Source organism: Pseudophryne corroboree, chromosome 4 (assembly GCF_028390025.1).
Source record: "Pseudophryne corroboree isolate aPseCor3 chromosome 4, aPseCor3.hap2, whole genome shotgun sequence".
In the NCBI taxonomy this organism is placed as follows: Eukaryota; Metazoa; Chordata; class Amphibia; order Anura; family Myobatrachidae; genus Pseudophryne; species Pseudophryne corroboree.
In genome coordinates, this window is record NC_086447.1 from 88558759 (window position 1) to 88576676 (window position 17918).

General features: G+C 47.5%; 1 protein-coding gene across 4 annotated transcripts in view; it reads left to right on the forward strand.

The window, feature by feature from the left end:
• CD2AP (CD2 associated protein) overlaps positions 1–17918 on the forward strand; it is a 171881-nt gene that overhangs the window by 49933 nt on the left and 104030 nt on the right. Inside the window, exon 1 of one of the 4 annotated variants that reach the window (XM_063915245.1) lies at positions 2142–2243. The exons of the other annotated variants lie outside the window; for them this stretch is intronic. Within the exon in view, the coding sequence (XP_063771315.1) occupies positions 2241–2243 (3 nt within the window). The 5' untranslated portion in view covers positions 2142–2240. Of the gene's footprint in view, positions 1–2141; positions 2244–17918 lie in introns of those variants that run through there. 4 annotated transcript variants of the gene reach the window in all.

A 17918-nucleotide genomic window follows, 5' to 3' on the forward strand; every position in this document is an offset into this window, starting at 1 on the left:
TGCCTTTAATAGGATTAACTGAGTCAGGGCAGTTGGACTTTGGGGGTCATTCCGAGTTGATCGCTAGCAGCTTTCGTTTGCTGAGCAGCGATCAGGCAAAAAAAAAATCGGCACTTCTGCGCATGCGGCGCAATGCACATGCGCGTGGTTCTAATTACAACGAATTATGCAGTTTCATACAAGGTCTAGCGAAGCTTTTCAGTCGCACTGCTGGCCGCATTGTGATTGACATGAAGTGGGCGTTTCTGGGTGTCAACTGACCGTTTTCAGGGAGTGTTTGAAAAAACGCAGGCGTGCCAGGAAAAATGCAGGTGTGGCTGGGAGAACGCAGGGCGTGTTTGTGACGTCAAATCCGGAACTGAACAGTCTGAAGTGATCGCAATCGCTGAGTAGGTCTGAAGCTACTCTGAAACTGCCAATTTTTTTTTTGTAGCCGCTCTGCGATCCTTTCGTTCGCACTTCTGCTAAGCTAAAATACACTCCCAGTGGGAGGCGGCATAGCGTTTGCATGGCTGCTAAAAACTGCTAGCGAGCGAACAACTCGGAATGACCACCTTAATCCCCTGCTGTAATGACTTAATCTCCTGCTGTATTGTTCTCTCTGTATTGTATTGCAGCTAAGAACAATAAATGAAAGGCTTATGCTAATAAACCATGGTGCACCTAGGTGCAGCAGAGAAGCCAAGATGATCGTGGCTCCATCTGTATCATTGGGTAGAATTGATCAGCTGGTTTGCTTTATACTTAATACCCCCCACGGTCAAAAGCATGCGTCTAGCCCTTGTAAGCATTGTGCGTTACCTCTGTTTCCCTAATCCAGTGCATGGGGCCCCCTAACAGAGCATGTTTTCCTCATCCCCCTGCTGGCTTACACATGTTAAAAGGTCCACCGCTGGTTATAATGATTTCACTTATGATTCTGTGAGGAGACCTGGAAAACATGCACTGGTCGAGATCCCTGAGGCCTGGATTTGGGACGAACACTAAACACTGCTGGTCATTGCAGCCGCACACATTGCTAATGGGTGCATAATATCCAGCATATAGCATGCAATCTCCATGGTCACACATTAGCAGTATGAAGGGTCATACTGAAGAGCGCAGCGACTTCACCATAGGATGCCTGGTTTCCAATAAGTCCGTTTGTCAAATTGCTGTCCTGCTTAGGCCGCTGCAGGTTCGATGGGAACCTCCTGCCAAAAAGTGAAGGCGTAATAATGGTCTGGACACCTGAGTTCCAGTGAAGAGAAATCACAGTACTACAGCACACCATGGCTTTCCGGAGAATTGTGTGCATCCCACGTTGCGGCAGCATATAAAATGTTGACACCAAATTGTCGGCGTGGCATTTTTGGGTTAGGCTAATGCAAGCAAAATACAATGGGGGGTATTCAATTGTTTGAAAAGTCAGTTAAGTGTCTGTTTTCTCCTATCTAATAGACAGGAAAAAACAAACACCCAACCGACTTTTCAAACAATTGAATTCCCCCCGTTGTATCTACATTATGGTATTGACATGTGGCATGTCAACATTTTGAGGTGTATCAGACCTAAAGAAAAAACATGGAGAAGTTACAGTACATATGGCAACCAGTCAGATTGGAACTGTCCTTTTATAGACGGCTGCTAGATAAATGATGGCTAGAATCTTAATTAGTTGCTACTTGCAACGTCTCCACGTTTTCTCTTTGAAAGGTCTGTTACATCTCCCCCCAACATGTGGGTAGTGTGACGCTACTGTTGTATGTAAGGATATTACTCTGAAGACTTTACTGAGGCTGCATAATGATATTCTACAGGCCACTGAAATCTGGGGCGACTTACCTGTAACTTTATTTTTGTTCCTTTATAATATTGAGTAATGAGACACACACAGGAAACGGTACCTGTACCTTTATTTCCCTGACGGGGCCGCTGGCAGTGGAAGGGTTAGTGGCCTTGCCCTAGTAAACCATTCTCCCTGCCTGCTATTAGTGTCAGTGCAGGTGAGCCGCTGCCCCAGGACGTTACTGCAGCCAGCAGGCCGGTCTTGTCTGTACAGGAATGTCAGTCCACTCCCACCGGCTGCTATCAGGCTGGGTGTGTGACGGCAGGCGAGTGTGACTTTAGACCTGGGGAGTGCGCTGCGCTTTCTTTCCCTGAGATAGGTAGACGCAGTTGACATAAGACGATGCGTGACAGAGTGCTTTATTGGATTACCGGACTGGAAATGACACTTCCCCCCAGCAGTGCTTAACATAATGGTAAGCACTGATTGATTCCTCTATACTTTTACTCTGTATTGTCCCATCCCCAAGGCGAAAAAGGTTAAGTTAAAAAAAAAAAAAATAGAATTACGGTAAGTGAGATTAGTGCCGGACAGATTAGCTTGATCCAGAAGATATGTGAGATTTGGGTTTAATAATCATTGCATCCGGCGTCGGAATACTGACTGGCAGTAACATGATTACATCCCCGTTTGATGTGCTCGTGCTGTTACATTGGCCATTGCCTCTTCATGTTGTGCTGAGGTACTGAACAGAAGGTTAGTCCTTACATGATGGTCAGTAGTCGGCGCACAGCGTCTGCTCTGCAATATTTGTTTAATAATTACTGGGGAGTGTCACAGTGCAGGGTATGTGCCAGTCTGCCTTCTCTGGATGTAGGAGAGGTGGGGGAAAGACACACATGTGTGCAATGTTATTTTACTAAGAAACGTGCATTAGAAAGTGTCCAAATGCCTAATAAAGTGTGTACTGACCTATTAAAGGGATAAGAATGGAGGAATCAAACCCCCCATGTTTGTACCCTTACCCATAGTGAGTCGCCCTGCACTGTTCAGCTTGAACTCAAAACCCATAAGCAATAATACTACACAGAGAGGAATTCCTTGTCTGTCCTCATGGACGTTGGACTGTCATGTTGCTGGTGTTATATGTCTGTATGTGTGGTTGATTTTAATAGCATAATTATTGTGGCATTGTCGTTGATGGGTAAAGAGGTCTTCTTGCAGCTTTGCTCTTTTTTTTTTTTTTTCTTCTTTTAACTTGATTTTAACAGTATGTTGCCTTACAGATATTACTTCTGCTTCATTTTGCAGTCATAAAAGATTATTTAAGAAATGTTAATTGTTAGTTGGGCTTCTCTCATGACAGAAGGCATTCACAAGCAAAGAGTTTTCATTGGTGAAAAGTGGCCGAAAGGGCAAGCTGGCCTAAAGCTGTGGTATCTGGCATCTGGACTGATATTGCAGCCTGTAGGCCCAAAGCAATTTGAAATGATTGCCGTCTATCATATTATCAGGCAGTTTGATAAATGTGGTTGGAATTCGACCGTAATCTTCTATCCAACAGGCCACTAGGAGTCCATTGTATGGTGTGAGATGCTGATGTGAGATGCTGAAACTTGGCTAAATTGGGCACAGACACCACTATGTTTCGTTGGGGCCAAGCAGCAGGATTAGCCATTGTGCGGAGAGCATACAGCAGTCTGTTTTGTGGAAGGATTCAGTTTTACCTGCCAGGTTAGGGGATGTTGGGGGGGAAAGAACTCCTTAGCTTTTTTGGCTGTATTAATCTCTGGCTATTGGGTACCACCAGATACTTGTTGCTGGGGCACCAAAAGAATTTTATCTTAGAATTGACTGCTGCCAGAGACTAGGACCTGGTTTTCCATCACTGGATGGACATCTCCTTATCAGAATGTTTGGCCGTTTTGGTTGCTTAGCAGTTATGCGTGTACGGTCGTTTCCCATAAACAGAACTGCAACATGTACCTTGTATTTTGGAGAAAGTTGCTTGTAACTCCCGTTTAAATGGCAGATGTTTAAATAGGTTCTTAAAACAAAAATTATATACTAGGCCTTGCTTATTTATGTGCTCTTCAGCAATGTTTTCTATCATCATGCAGGAAATGAGTCTGCTTGATGGCTGAAAAACAGCAAGGGAGGCCCAGAATAATAAAACAATATATTTCGTAGACGTTTGAATATTATTATTATTTTTTTTATTATCAGTTATTTATATAGCGCACACATATTCCGCATCGATTTACAGAGAATGTTTGGCCATGGACATCAGTCCCTGCCCCAGTGGAGCTTACAATCTATATTCCCTACCACATGTACACGCGCACACATTCACGTTAGGGTTATTTTTTTTTTTGGGGGGGGGGGGGGGGGGAGTCAATTAACCTACCAGTGTATTTTTGGATTGTGGGAGGAAACCCACACAAACACGGGGAAAATATACAAGCTGCACACTGTTGGGGCCATGGTGGGAATTAAACCCATGACCTCAGTGCTGTGAGGCAGTAATGCTAACCATTACACCATCCCTGGTGCTCCCAAATATGACTATAAAAATTAAAAAAAAACTTAACCAAGTGCAAAGACAAAATTTGATTATTTTTTTTCTCTCTGACATCCTAGTGGATGCTGGGAACTCCGTAAGGACCATGGGGAATAGACGGGCTCCGCAGGAGACTGGGCACTCTAAAAGAAAGATTAGGTACTATCTGGTGTGCACTGGCTCCTCCCTCTATGCCCCTCCTCCAGACCTCAGTTAGAATCTGTGCCCGGCCAGAGCTGGGTGCTCCTAGTGGGCTCTCCTGAGCTTGCTAGAAAGAAAGTATTTGTTATGTTTTTTATTTTCAGTGAGATCTGCTGGCAACAGACTCACTGCTACGTGGGACTGAGGGGAGAGAAGCAAACCTACCTGCGTGCAGCTAGCTTGTGCTTCTTAGGCTACTGGACACCATTAGCTCCAGAGGGTTCGAACACAGGGCCTGACCTCGATCGTCCGTTCCCGGAGCCACGCCGCCGTCCCCCTTGCAGAGCCAGAAGACAGAAGAAGGAGATGAAATCGACGGCAGAAGACTCCGGTCTTCATTAAGGTAGCGCACAGCACTGCAGCTGTGCGCCATTGCTCCCACTGCACACCACACACTCCGCTCACTGTAGGGTGCAGGGCGCTGTGGGGGGGGGGGGGGGGGGCGCCCTGGGCAGCAATAAGAATACCTTTTGGCACATTATGCACATAATACAGTCTGGAAAACTGTATATGTGCAAAAAACCCCGCCATTAAGATATACAAAACGCGGGAGAAGCCCGCCGCTGAGGGGGCGGGGCCTTCTTCCTCAGCACACCAGCGCCATTTTCTCTTCACAGCTCCGCTGGAAGGACGCGCCCCAGGCTCTCCCCTGCAGTATCCTGTACATGAAGGGTAAAAAAGAGAGGGGGGGCACATAAATTTAGGCGCAAATAAGATAAGAAGCAGCTATTGGGAAAAATCACTCCGTATAGTGTAAATCCCTGTGTTATATAGCGCTGTGGTGTGTGCTGGCATACTCTCTCTCTGTCTCCTCAAAGGACTTTGTGGGGTCCTGTCCTCAGTCAGAGCATTCCCTGTGTGTGTGCGGTGTGTCGGTACGGCTGTGTCGACATGTTTGATGAGGGGGGTTACGTGGAGGCGGAGCAAGGGCAGATAAGTGTGGTGTCGCCCCCGACGGGGCCGACACCGGATTGGATGGATATGTGGAAGGTCTTAACAGACAGTGTCAACTCCTTACATAAAAGGTTCGATGACGCAGCAGCCTTGGGACAGCCGGGATCTCAGCCCGCGCCTGCCCAGGCGTCTCAGAAGCCATCAGGAGCTCATAAACGCCCGCTAGCTCAGATGGTAGACACAGATGTCGACACGGAGTCTGACTCCAGTGTCGATGAGGATGAGACAAATGCACAGTCTACAAAAGCCATCCGATGCATGATTACTGCAATGAAAAATGTATTGCACATTTCTGATATTAACCCGGTTACCACCAAGAAGGGTATTATGTTTGGGGAGAAAAAGCAGCCAGTGACTTTTCCCCCATCTGATGAATTAAATGAATTGTGTGAGGAAGCGTGGAGTTCCCCCGATAAGAAACTAGTGATTTCTAAGAGGTTACTGATGGCGTACCCTTTCCCGCCAACGGACAGGTTACGTTGGGAAACATCCCCTAGGGTGGACAAGGCGCTCACACGCTTATCAAAAAAGGTGGCACTGACGTCTCAGGATACGGCCGCCTTAAAGGAGCCTGCGGATAGAAAGCAGGAAGCTATCCTGAAGTCTGTGTATACACACTCAGGTACTATACTGAGACCTGCTATTGCTTCAGCATGGATGTGTAGTGCTGCAGCCGCATGGTCTGATTCCCTGTCAGACAACATTGATTCCCTCGACAGGGATACTATATTGCTAACCATAGAACATATAAAAGACGTCGTCTTACATATGCGGGATGCACAGAGGGACATTTGCCTGCTGGCATCTAGAATTAATGCAATGTCCATTTCTGCCAGGAGAGTATTATGGACTCGGCAGTGGACAGGTGATGCTGATTCTAAAAGGCACATGGAGGTTTTGCCTTATAAGGGTGAGGAATTGTTTGGGGACGGTCTCTCGGACCTCGTATCCACGGCAACAGCCGGGAAGTCAACTTTTTTTTACCTCAGGTTCCCTCACAGCCTAAGAAAGCACCGTATTATCATGTACAGTCCTTTTGGCCTCAGAAAGGCAAGCGGATCAGAGGCGCATCCTTTCTGCCCAGAGGCAGGGGTAGAGGAAAGAAGCTGCACCAGGCAGCCAGTTCCCAGGAACAAAAATCCTCCCCCGCTTCCTCTAAGTCCACCGCATGACGCTGGGGCTCCACAGGCGGAGCCGGGTGCGGTGGGGGCGCGTCTCCGAAACTTCAGCAACCAGTGGGTTTGCTCACAAGTGGATCTCTGGGCTGTACAAATTGTATCTCAGGGATACAAGCTGGAGTTCGAGGCGACTCCCCCTCGCCGTTACCTCAAATCAGCCTTGCCAGCTGCTCCCAGGGAAAGGGAGGTAGTACTGGCGGCAATTCACAAGCTGTATCTCCAGCAGGTGATAATCAAGGTTCCCCTCCTTCAACAGGGACGGGGTTACTATTCCACAATGTTTGTGGTACCGAAACCAGACCAATCAAATGGTGAGACCCATTCTGAATTTAAAATCCTTGAACACTTATATAAGGAAGTTCAAGTTCAAAATGGAATCGCTCAGGGCGGTTATTGCAAGCCTGGAGGAGGGGGATTTTATGGTGTCGCTGGACATCAAGGATGCTTACTTGCATGTCCCCGTTTACCCACCTCACCAGGAGTACCTCAGGTTTGTGGTACAGGATTGTCATTACCAATTCCAGACGTTGCCGTTTGGTCTGTCCACGGCACCGAGAGTATTTACCAAGGTAATGGCCGAAATGATGATACTCCTTCGGAAAAAGGGAGTTATAATTATCCCGTACTTGGACGATCTCCTTATAAAGGCGAGGTCCAGAGAGCAGTTGTTAGTCAGCGTAGCACTCTCTCGGGAAGTGTTGCAACAGCACGGCTGGATTCTGAATATCCCAAAGTCGCAGCTGATTCCTGCGATGCGTCTGCTCTTCCTGGGCATGATTCTGGACACAGAACAGAAGAAGGTGTTTCTCCCGGTGGAGAAGGCCTAGGAATTGTCATCTCTGGTCAGGGACCTCCTGAAACCAAAACAGGTGTCGGTGCATCACTGCACGCGAGTCCTGGGAAAGATGGTGGCTTCTTACGAAGCAATTCCCTTCGGCAGGTTCCATGCAAGGATCTTTCAGTGGGATCTGTTAGACAAATGGTCCGGATCGCATCTTCAGATGCATCGGTTGATCACCCTGTCCCCAAGGGCCAGGGTGTCTCTGCTGTGGTGGCTGCAGAGTGCTCATCTTCTCGAGGGCCGCAGGTTCGGCATACAGGACTGGGTCCTGGTGACCACGGACGCAAGCCTCCGAGGATGGGGGGGCAGTCACTCAGGGAAGGAACTTCCAAGGACAGTGGTCAAGTCAGGAGACTTCACTACACATAAATATACTGGAACTAAGGGCCATTTACAACGCCCTGAGTCAAGCAGAGCCCCTGCTTCAAAACCAACCTGTGCTGATTCAATCAGACAGCATCACGGCGGTCGCCCATGTAAACCGCCAGGGCGGCACAAGAAGCAGGATGGCGATGGCGAAAGCCACAAGGATTCTCCGATGGGCGGAAAATCACGTGCTAACACTGTCAGCAGTGTTCATTCCGGGAGTGGACAACTGGGAAGCAGACTTCCTCAGCAGGCACGACCTCCACCCGGGAGAGTGGGGATTTCATCCAGAAGTCTTCACGCAGATTGTAAACCGTTGGGAACGGCCACAGGTGGACATGATGGCGTCCCGCCTCAACAAAAAGCTAAAAAAATATTGCGCCAGGTCAAGGGACCCTCAGGCGATAGCTGTGGACGCACTAGTGACACCGTGGGTGTACCAGTCGGTTTATGTGTTCCCTCTCATACCCAAGGTACTGAGGATAGTAAGAAAGAGAGGAGTAAGAACTATACTCATCGTTCCGGATTGGCCAAGAAGAACTTGGTACCCAGAACTACAAGAAATGATCTCAGAGGACCCATGGCCTCTGCCTCTCAGACAGGACCTGTTACAGCAGGGGCTCTGTCTGTTCCAAGACTTACCGCGGCTGCGTTTGACTGCATGGCGGTTGAACGCCGGATCCTAACGGAAAAGGGCATTCCAGATGAAGTGATTCCTACGCTGATAAAGGCTAGGAAAGACGTGACAGCAAAACATTATCACCGTATATGTCGAAAATATGTTGCTTGGTGTGAGGCCAGGAAGGCCCCTACAGAGGAATTCCAGCTGGGTCGATTCCTGCACTTCATACAGTCAGGAGTGACTATGGGCCTAAAATTAGGATCCATAAAGGTCCAGATTTCGGCCCAATCTATTTTCTTTCAAAAAGAACTGGCTTCACTGCCTGAAGTTCAGACGTTTGTTAAGGGAGTGCTGCATATTCAGCCCCCTTTTGTGCCTCCAGTGGCACCTTGGGATCTTAACGTTGTGTTGGATTTCCTGAAATCCCACTGGTTTGAGCCACTTAAGACCGTGGAGCTAAAATATCTCACGTGGAAAGTGGTCATGCTATTGGCCTTAGCTTCTGCTAGGCGTGTGTCAGAATTGGCGGCTTTGTCATGTAAAAGCCCTTATCTAATCTTCCATATGGACAGGGCGGAATTGAGGACTCGTCCCCAATTTCTCCCTAAGGTGGTATCAGCGTTTCATTTGAACCAATCTATTGTGGTGCCTGCGGCTACTCGGGACTTGGAGGACTCCAAGTTACTAGATGTAGTCAGGGCTTTGAAAATCTATGTAGCCAGGACGGCTGGAGTCAGGAAAACCGACTCGCTGTTTATCCTGCATGCACCCAACAAGCTGGGTGCTCCTGCTTCAAAGCAAACTATTGTGCGCTGGATCTGTAACACGATTCAGCAAGCTCATTCTGCGGCAGGATTGCCGGATCCTAAATCTGTAAAAGCCCATTCCACAAGGAAGGTGGGCTCTTCTTGGGCGGCTGCCCGAGGGGTCTCGGCTTTACAACTTTGCCGAGCTGCTACTTGGTCGGGTTCAAACACATTTGCTAAGTTCTACAAGTTTGATACCCTGGCTGAGGAGGACCTTGCCTTTGCTCATTCGGTGCTGCAGAGTCATCCGCACTCTCCCGCCCGTTTGGGAGCTTTGGTATAATCCCCATGGTCCTTACGGAGTTCCCAGCATCCACTAGGACGTCAGAGAAAATAAGAATGTACTCGCCGGTAATTCTATTTCTCGTAGTCCGTAGTGGATGCTGGGCGCCCGTCCCAAGTGCGGACTCTCTGCAATACTTGTATATAGTTATTGCTTAACTAAAGGGTTATTGTTATGAGCCATCTGTTCCTGAGGCTCCGTTGTTGTTCATACTGTTAACTGGGTATGGTTATCACAAGTTGTACGGTGTGATTGGTGTGGCTGGTATGAGTCTTACCCTGGATTCCAAATCCTTTCCTTGTTGTGTCAGCTCTTCCGGGCACAGTTTCCTTAACTGAGGTCTGAAGAGGGGCATAGAGGGAGGAGCCAGTGCACACCAGATAGTACCTAATCTTTCTTTTAGAGTGCCCAGTCTCCTGCGGAGCCCGTCTATTCCCCATGGTCCTTACGGAGTTCCCAGCATCCACTACGGACTACGAGAAATAGAATTACCGGTGAGTAAATTCTTATTTTTTTTTATTGCATAGATGTCAGGAAATGTGAAGGCTTTTGATAATTGCCTATATACATGACCATTCCACTGTACAGGTTACATGTGACATATAAAAGTTTATAGAGGTGTGATAATTATATGCCAGTGCTACTTACTGATCTGCGAGCCTTCAATCCACAATAGATTGGTGTGGTCTGACAACTGACAGGTGGGTTTAGTTTTGTAGTTGTGCTGGTGCAGCGATTTGTCATAGCATGCATGTATTTTATAGGGCTTTAAACGTCACTATTATACTATACTACTAGGAATACCTGACACCACCCCACCCATGCTTTGTCTGGTCTCCATGTATATATGGAGAGAAGTTCATAAAACCTCCATTTGCTTTCAGTTGATGAAAGACCATTAGTCTAGGGCTGGAATTCGACCGTTTTTGGTTTCGACACAATTCGACAGTCGAAACCCTCCCGCTGGGACCCGAATTCGACATATTCAATAAATAACGGATTCGACAGTCCCGCTGTCGAAAAATGGACCAATTGACGAATAGTGGGCGGCCTGGATTCAACTTCATGAATGGCACAAAAGTGTTCAAAAAATCCTAAAAAAAATGCGTGGGGTCCCCCCTCCTAAGCATAACCAGCCTCGGGCTCTTTGAGCCGGTCCTGGTTTTAAAAATAAGGGGGGGAAAAATGACAGGGGTTCCCCCGTATTTTAACAATCAGCAACGGGCTCTGCGTCCGGTCCTGGTGCAAAAAATACGGGGGACAAAAGACACAGGGGTCCCCCGTATTTTTTACACCAGCATCGGGCTCCACTAGCCAGAGAGATAATGCCACAGCCGGGGGACACTTTTATATTGGTCCCTGCGGCCGTGGCATTAAATCCCCAACTAGTCACCCCTGGCCGGGGTACCCTGGAGGAGTGGGGACACCTTAAATCAAGGGGTCCCCCCCCCCCCCCCCTCCAGCCACCCAAGGGCCAGGGGTGAAGCCCGAGGCTGTCTCCCCCCCCCCATCCAAGGGCGGCGGATTGGGGGCTGATAGCCAGAGTGTAAAATGAAAGAATATTGTTTTTTGTAGCAGTACTACAAGTCCCAGCAAACCTCCCCCGCAAGCTGATACTTGGAGAACCACAAGTACCAGCATGCGGGGGGAAAACAGGCCCGCTGGTACCTGTAGTTCTACTGCAAAAAAAATACCCAAATAAAAACAGTACACACACACCGTGACAGTATAACTTTATTACATACATGCACGCCGACACACACATACTTACCTATGTTGACACGAAGAGTTGGTCCCCTTCTCCACGTAGAATCCATGGGGTACCTGTAAATAAAATTATACTCACAACAATCCAGTGTAGATCGGTCCTCTTCTTGTTTGTAATCCACGTACTTGGCAAAAAAAAAAAAAAACGAAGAACCCGGACCACGCACTGAAAGGGGTCCCATGTTTACACATGGGGCCCCTTTCCCCGACTGGCGGGACCCCCCGTGACTGCTGTCAAAGAGGGTCCCTTCAGCCAATCAGGGAGCGCCACGTCATGGCACTCCTGATTGGCTGAGCGCGCCTGAGCTGTCATCAAGCGGCGCACTCTAGATACAGTGTAGCGCATAGGCGCTCCATTATATCCAATGGTGGGAACTTTGCGGTCAGCGGTAGACCGCGAGGTTATGTGGGGTCACTCTTGTGGTCTACCGAGGCTGGTTATGCTTAGGAGGGGGGACCCCACGCATTTTTTTCAGGAATTTTAACACTTTCACACCCCTTCCAACCTAAAAACATGCACTGATCTCTCCATATTATTGTAGTTGGTAAAAAAAAAAAAGATATATTCTTTTAAAAAGTCGATTAAATAATACTTATGGCTCCTAACGACAAACCAAGTAGATAATCCCTTCTAATATAAATAGATATGTTATTAGCAATAAAAAAAGAACAAAAAAAATTGTTTTTAATTTTTTATTAGATCACGACAGGAAAATGAGGCAGAATGAAATTGACGAAATGACTGTCGAAAAGCACTGTTGTTGAATCTACATTCTACAATTGAATATACTTTTGTCGAAAAGCTGCATTTTAACATTGCAGACATGTTGAATTGCCAAAAGTCGAAAATGAAACTGCAGGTTTTTTGTCGAAAAGTACTGTATTGAATTGTCGAATCAAATTCAACAGGTTTTTTGTGTCGAAAATGACCCGTTTTTCGACATTTTCGGCAATTCGACCGCAATTGCATATACCCCTTACTGGGGTGCCCTGAGTTTGTGGTCCAGGACCAATTCACATTATTTATGGTCCATGTAATAGGCAAAGCCAGCGCTGGTGGCTGCCAATCATAAAATGTGGACAAACAGAAGCAATTCCTGTCCCTCGCCATACAGTTGACCCTAAGGATGACATATAAACAGAATTTACAAAATGTAATAATTCTTTCAAAATTTAACAAAAAGAAAATTTTGACCTAGGGGTGCAGTGAAAACAATTCTGATACTCTAGGGTTCGTGGTTCAAAAACGTTTGAGAACCCCTGGTTTAGGGCAATATGTTTCCCTGGGAAGGAAACTTCTTCCTTAGCATGTGATCAGCCTTGTTGAAACCGGTTAAATGAGCTACAGTGTTAACTCTCAACTGTTTCAACAGAACACAAACCTCCACGTTATAGTGTTGTGGAGCTGTCACCCTTCAGGTCACTAACTATGGTGGCCGACCGTGCCGCCATCTGTGTTGCTGCTTTCAGTGCCAGTAATATTTACTCTGTACAATGGCAGAGATACAGCCGGCTTATGTCAGTGCTGCTTCTCTGTACACCTAATATAATGCTCCACTGCTCCACCCAATGCCGGGTAATGTGTGCTGTATAGCCACTATAGATACCCTGCTCCTTGCAATACCCCGAGTGCTGTGGGTTTGTACGCTCAGAATAAGTACCCAGTGCACTTTCCTACCCCTGTGCTATTCAGTCCATACGCCGCGCTCCGTCCGCTCTGTCACACTGCTCTTTGTAACTTGGGAGATATTACACTGCACCGTCAGCCTATAACTACAGGCACAGTGATTCACAACTCCAGTGCTGCCTACTCTGTACCTGAGCAGTGACATGTACTACTCATTACAACCAGTCACTGTTCACACTCTCCCAGCTCCATTCCACATCTACTGTACCATGGGGGAGATTTAGTAAAGCATGGAGGTCGGAATATACTAAGCCTTGAAAAGTGATACTTTCACTGTGAAAGTACCAGCCAGTCAGCTCCTAACGGTCATTTTTCAAACCCAGCCTGTGACATGGCAGTTAGGAGCTGATTGGTACTTTATCACAGTGAAATTATCACTTTTCTAAGCTTAGAACAGAAATAGTGTCTGCCAATCTGCTCCCAACTGCCACTTTTACAGACTGTGGGGTCAATTCAATTTGCTGTCAGTTGAATAGCGCCGGGAATTAGTTTCTGGCGCTATTCAATTCTGCTCAATGTTAAGTCGGCGAATGCCGGTTCTGCTGTATTTAGGTTGCTTTGTCAGGAGAATGGGCATTGTACGACCTAACCAACTGGCGCGATGCTGATTCCTGACAGAAGCCTGGATTATTGTCTCGCTGCTCCTCCAGGCTTTGTGCCTTACTGCTGCGCCTGTGGACCAGATAGAGTGTTTTTTTTATTTCTCTATCTTATTTGGATGTGCCCTGACTATAGCAGGCTAAGCCGCAGTCTGTGATAATCCACAGTAAGATTAGGTATCATACAATATAGCAGATTTTTGTTTTCTTTCTTTTAAAGGTTTGTATAATCCAGTAAACCGGCAAATGCTATAATTAAGCATAGTAATTACACCTAACTAATGTTATGTTATGTCTTCCTAACTTCATAATATAAAAGAGAGAAACTTGTTTAACATGTTTCCACTTTCTCCATAAAACTGGACTGACTGTAACATATCAAAAGGTGACTGTGAGGTGTCCCCTGTACATGGGATTACAGAGGTGACCGTGAGGTGTCCCCTGTACATGGGATTATAGAGGTGACTGTGAGGTGTCCCCTATACATGGGATTACAGAGGTGACTGTGAGGTGTCCCCTGTACATGGGATTATAGTGGTGACTGTGAGGTGTCCCCTGTACAAGTTATCAGATAGGTGGCACAGAGGAGACGGTGAGGTGTCCAGTGTACATGGGATTATAGAGGTGACTGTGAGGTGTCCTGTATACATGGGATTATAGAGGTGACGGTGAGGTGTCCCCTGTACATGGGATTATAGAGGTGACCGTGAGGTGTCCCCTGTACATGGGATTATAGAGGTGTCCCCTGTACATGGGATTATAGAGGTGACAGTGAGGTGTCCCCTGTACATGGGATTATAGAGGTGACAGTGAGGTGTCCCCTGTACATGGGATTATAGAGGTGACAGTGATGTGTCCCCTGTACATGGGATTGTAGAGGTGACAGTGAGGTGTCCCCTGTACATGGGATTAGAGAGGTGACAGTGAGGTGTCCCCTGTACACGGGATTATAGAGGTGACCGTGAGGTGTCCCCTGTACATGGGATTATAGAGGTGACCGTGAGGTGTCCCCTGTACATGGGATTATAGAGGTGACCGTGAGGTTTCCCCTGTACATGGGATTATAGAGGTGACCGTGAGGTGTCCCCTGTACATGGGATTATAGTGGTGACTGTGAGGTGTTCCCTGTACATGGGATTATAGAGGTGACGGTGAGGTGTCCCCTGTACATGGGATTATAGAGGTGACCGTGAGGTGTCCTCTGTACATGTTATCAGATTGCTGGCACAGAGGTGACGGTGAGATATACCCTGTACATTTTATCAGATAGCTGGCACAGAGGGGACGGTGAGGTGTTCCCTGTACATGTTTATTAGATATGACTTGAGGGCATAAGGTGCCCCTGTATGTGGGATCAGAGAAGTGACTATAAAGGTGTACATGAGGTAACAAGTGGGACTGTCCTGCGAAACTCTGGTCAGGTGTGTGTCCATGTGATAGGGAATATAGGTTTTTCTCTGACGTCCTAGTGGATGCTGGGAACTCCGTAAGGACCATGGGGAATAGCGGCTCCGCAGGAGACAGGGCACATCTAAAGAAAGCTTTAGGATCACCTGGTGTGCACTGGCTCCTCCCCCTATGACCCTCCTCCAAGCCTCAGTTAGATTTTCTGTGCCCGACGAGAAGGGTGCACACTAGGGGCTCTCCTGAGCTCTTTGTGAAAGTTTTAGTTTAGGTTTATTATTTTCAGTGAGACCTGCTGGCAACAGGCTCACTGCATCGAGGGACTAAGGGGAGAAGAAGCGAACTCGCCTGCGTGCAGAGTGGATTGGGCTTCTTAGGCTACTGGACATTAGCTCCAGAGGGACGATCACAGGTTCAGCCTGGATGGGTCACCGGAGCCGCGCCGCCGGCCCCCTTACAGAGCCAGAAGAGCGAAGAGGTCCGGAAAAATCGGCGGCAGAAGACTTTCCTGTCTTCAGATAAAGGTAGGCGCACAGCACCGCAGCTGTGCGCCATTGCTCTCAGCACACTTCACACTCCGGTCACTGAGGGTGCAGGGCGCTGGGGGGGCAGTGCCCTGAGACGCAATAAATCGATAGAAAACCTTTTATGGCTAAAATAAATGCATCACATATAACTCCTGGGCTATATGGATGCATTTAACCCCTGCCAAAACATACAAGAAAACGGATGATAGGCTCCGCCCCTTTCTCGGCGTCCTTATCTCCTCAGCACACTGGCGCCATTTTCCCTCACAGCTCAGTTGGAGGGAAGCTCCCTGGCTCTCCCCTGCAGTCACTACACTACAGAAAGGGGTTAAAAAAGAGAGGGGGGCACAAATTAGGTGCAGTATAAACAATACAGCAGCTATAAAGGGAAAAACACTTATATAAGGTTATCCCTGTATATATATAGCGCTCTGGTGTGTGCTGGCAAACTCTCCCTCTGTCTCCCCAAAGGGCTAGTGGGGTCCTGTCCTCTATCAGAGCATTCCCTGTGTGTGTGCGCTGTGTCGGTACGTTTGTGTCGACATGTATGAGGAGAAAAATGATGAGGAGACGGAGTAGAGTGTCTGTAATAGTGTTGTCACCCCCTGGGGGGTCGACACCTGAGTGGATGTACTGTTGAAATTGCGTGACAGTGTCAGCTTTGTATAAAAGACAGTGGTTGACATGAGACAGCCGGCTACTCAGCTTGTGCATGTCCAGACGTCTCATACAGGGGCTCTAAAGCGCCCGTTACCTCAGATACAGACGCCGACACGGATACGGACTCCTGTGTCGACGGTGAAGAGACAACCGTGATTTCCAATAGGGCCACACATTGCATGATTGAGGCAATGGAAAAAGTTTACACTCTTCTGATAATATAAATACCACCAAAAAAAGGGGTATTATGTTTGGTGAGGAAAAACTTCCTGTAGTTTTCCTGAATCTGAGAAATAAAATGAGGGGTGTGATGATGCGTGGGTTTCCCCCCGATAACAATTGATAATTTCTAAAAAGTTATTGGCAGTATACCTTTTCCCGCCAGAGGTTAGGGTGCGTTGGGAAACACCCCCTAGGGGGGATAAGGCGCTCACACGCTTGTACAAGGGCTCTACCCTCTCTGGAGATGGCCGCCCTTAAGGATCCTGCTGATAGAAAGCAGGAGGGTATCCTAAAATGTATTTACACACATACTGGTGTTATACTGCGACCAGCAATCGCCTCAGCCTGGATGTGCAGTGGTGGGTTGGCGTGGTCGGATTCCCTGACTGGAAATATGATATCCTAGATAAGGACAGTATATTATTGCCTATAGAGCAATTAAAAGATGCATTTCTATATATGCATGATGCACAGCGGAATATTTGCCGACTGGCATCAAGTATAAGTGCGTTGTCCAATTATACCAGTAAAGTGGTCAGGTGATGCGGATTCCAAACGGCATTTGGAAGTATTGCCTTAAAAGAGGGGATGTACCCCAGGTCGCCTCTCAAAATAAGACGCCGTATTATCAGGCGCAGGCCTGGTTGGCAAGCGGACAAAAGGGTTCCTCTTTTCTGCTCGTGACAGAGGGAGAGGAAAATGGCTGCAGAGATCAGCCAGTTCCAAGGAACAGAAACTCTTTTCCGCCTCTGCCAAGCCCTCAGTATGACGCTAGGGCTTTACAAGTTCAGGCACGGTGGGGTCCCGTTCTCAATGAATTTCAGTGCGCAGTGGGCTCACTCGCAAGTAGACCCCTGGATCCTTCTGGTAATATTTCAGGGGTACAAATTGAAATTCGAGACGTATCCCCCTCGCCGTTTCCAAAGGTCTGTTTTACCGACGTCTCCCGCTGACAGGGAGGCAAGTTTGGAAACCATTCACAAGCTGTATTCCCAGCAGGTGATAATCAAGGTACCCCTCCTGCAACAGGGAACGGGGTATTATTCCACACTATTGTGGTACCGAAGCCAGACGGCTCGGGGAGACCGATTTTAAAATCTAAAATCTAAAATCTTTGAACACTTGCATACAGAGGTTCAAATTCAAAATTGAGTCACTCAGAGCAGTGATTGCAAACCTGGAAGAAGGGGACTACATGATGTCTCGGGACATCAAGGATGCTTACCTTCAGGTCAAAATTTACCCTTCTCACCAAGGGTATTTCAGGTTATGGTACAGAACTGTCACTATCAGTTCGGACGCTGCCGTAGGGATGGTCCACGGCACCCCGGGTCTTTACTGAAGTAATGACCGTAATGATGATATTCCTTCGAAGGAAGGGAATTTTAGTTATCCGTTACTTGGACGATTCCCTGATAAGGGTAAGATCCAGGGAACAGTTGGAGATCGGTGTAACACTATATCAGGTAGTGT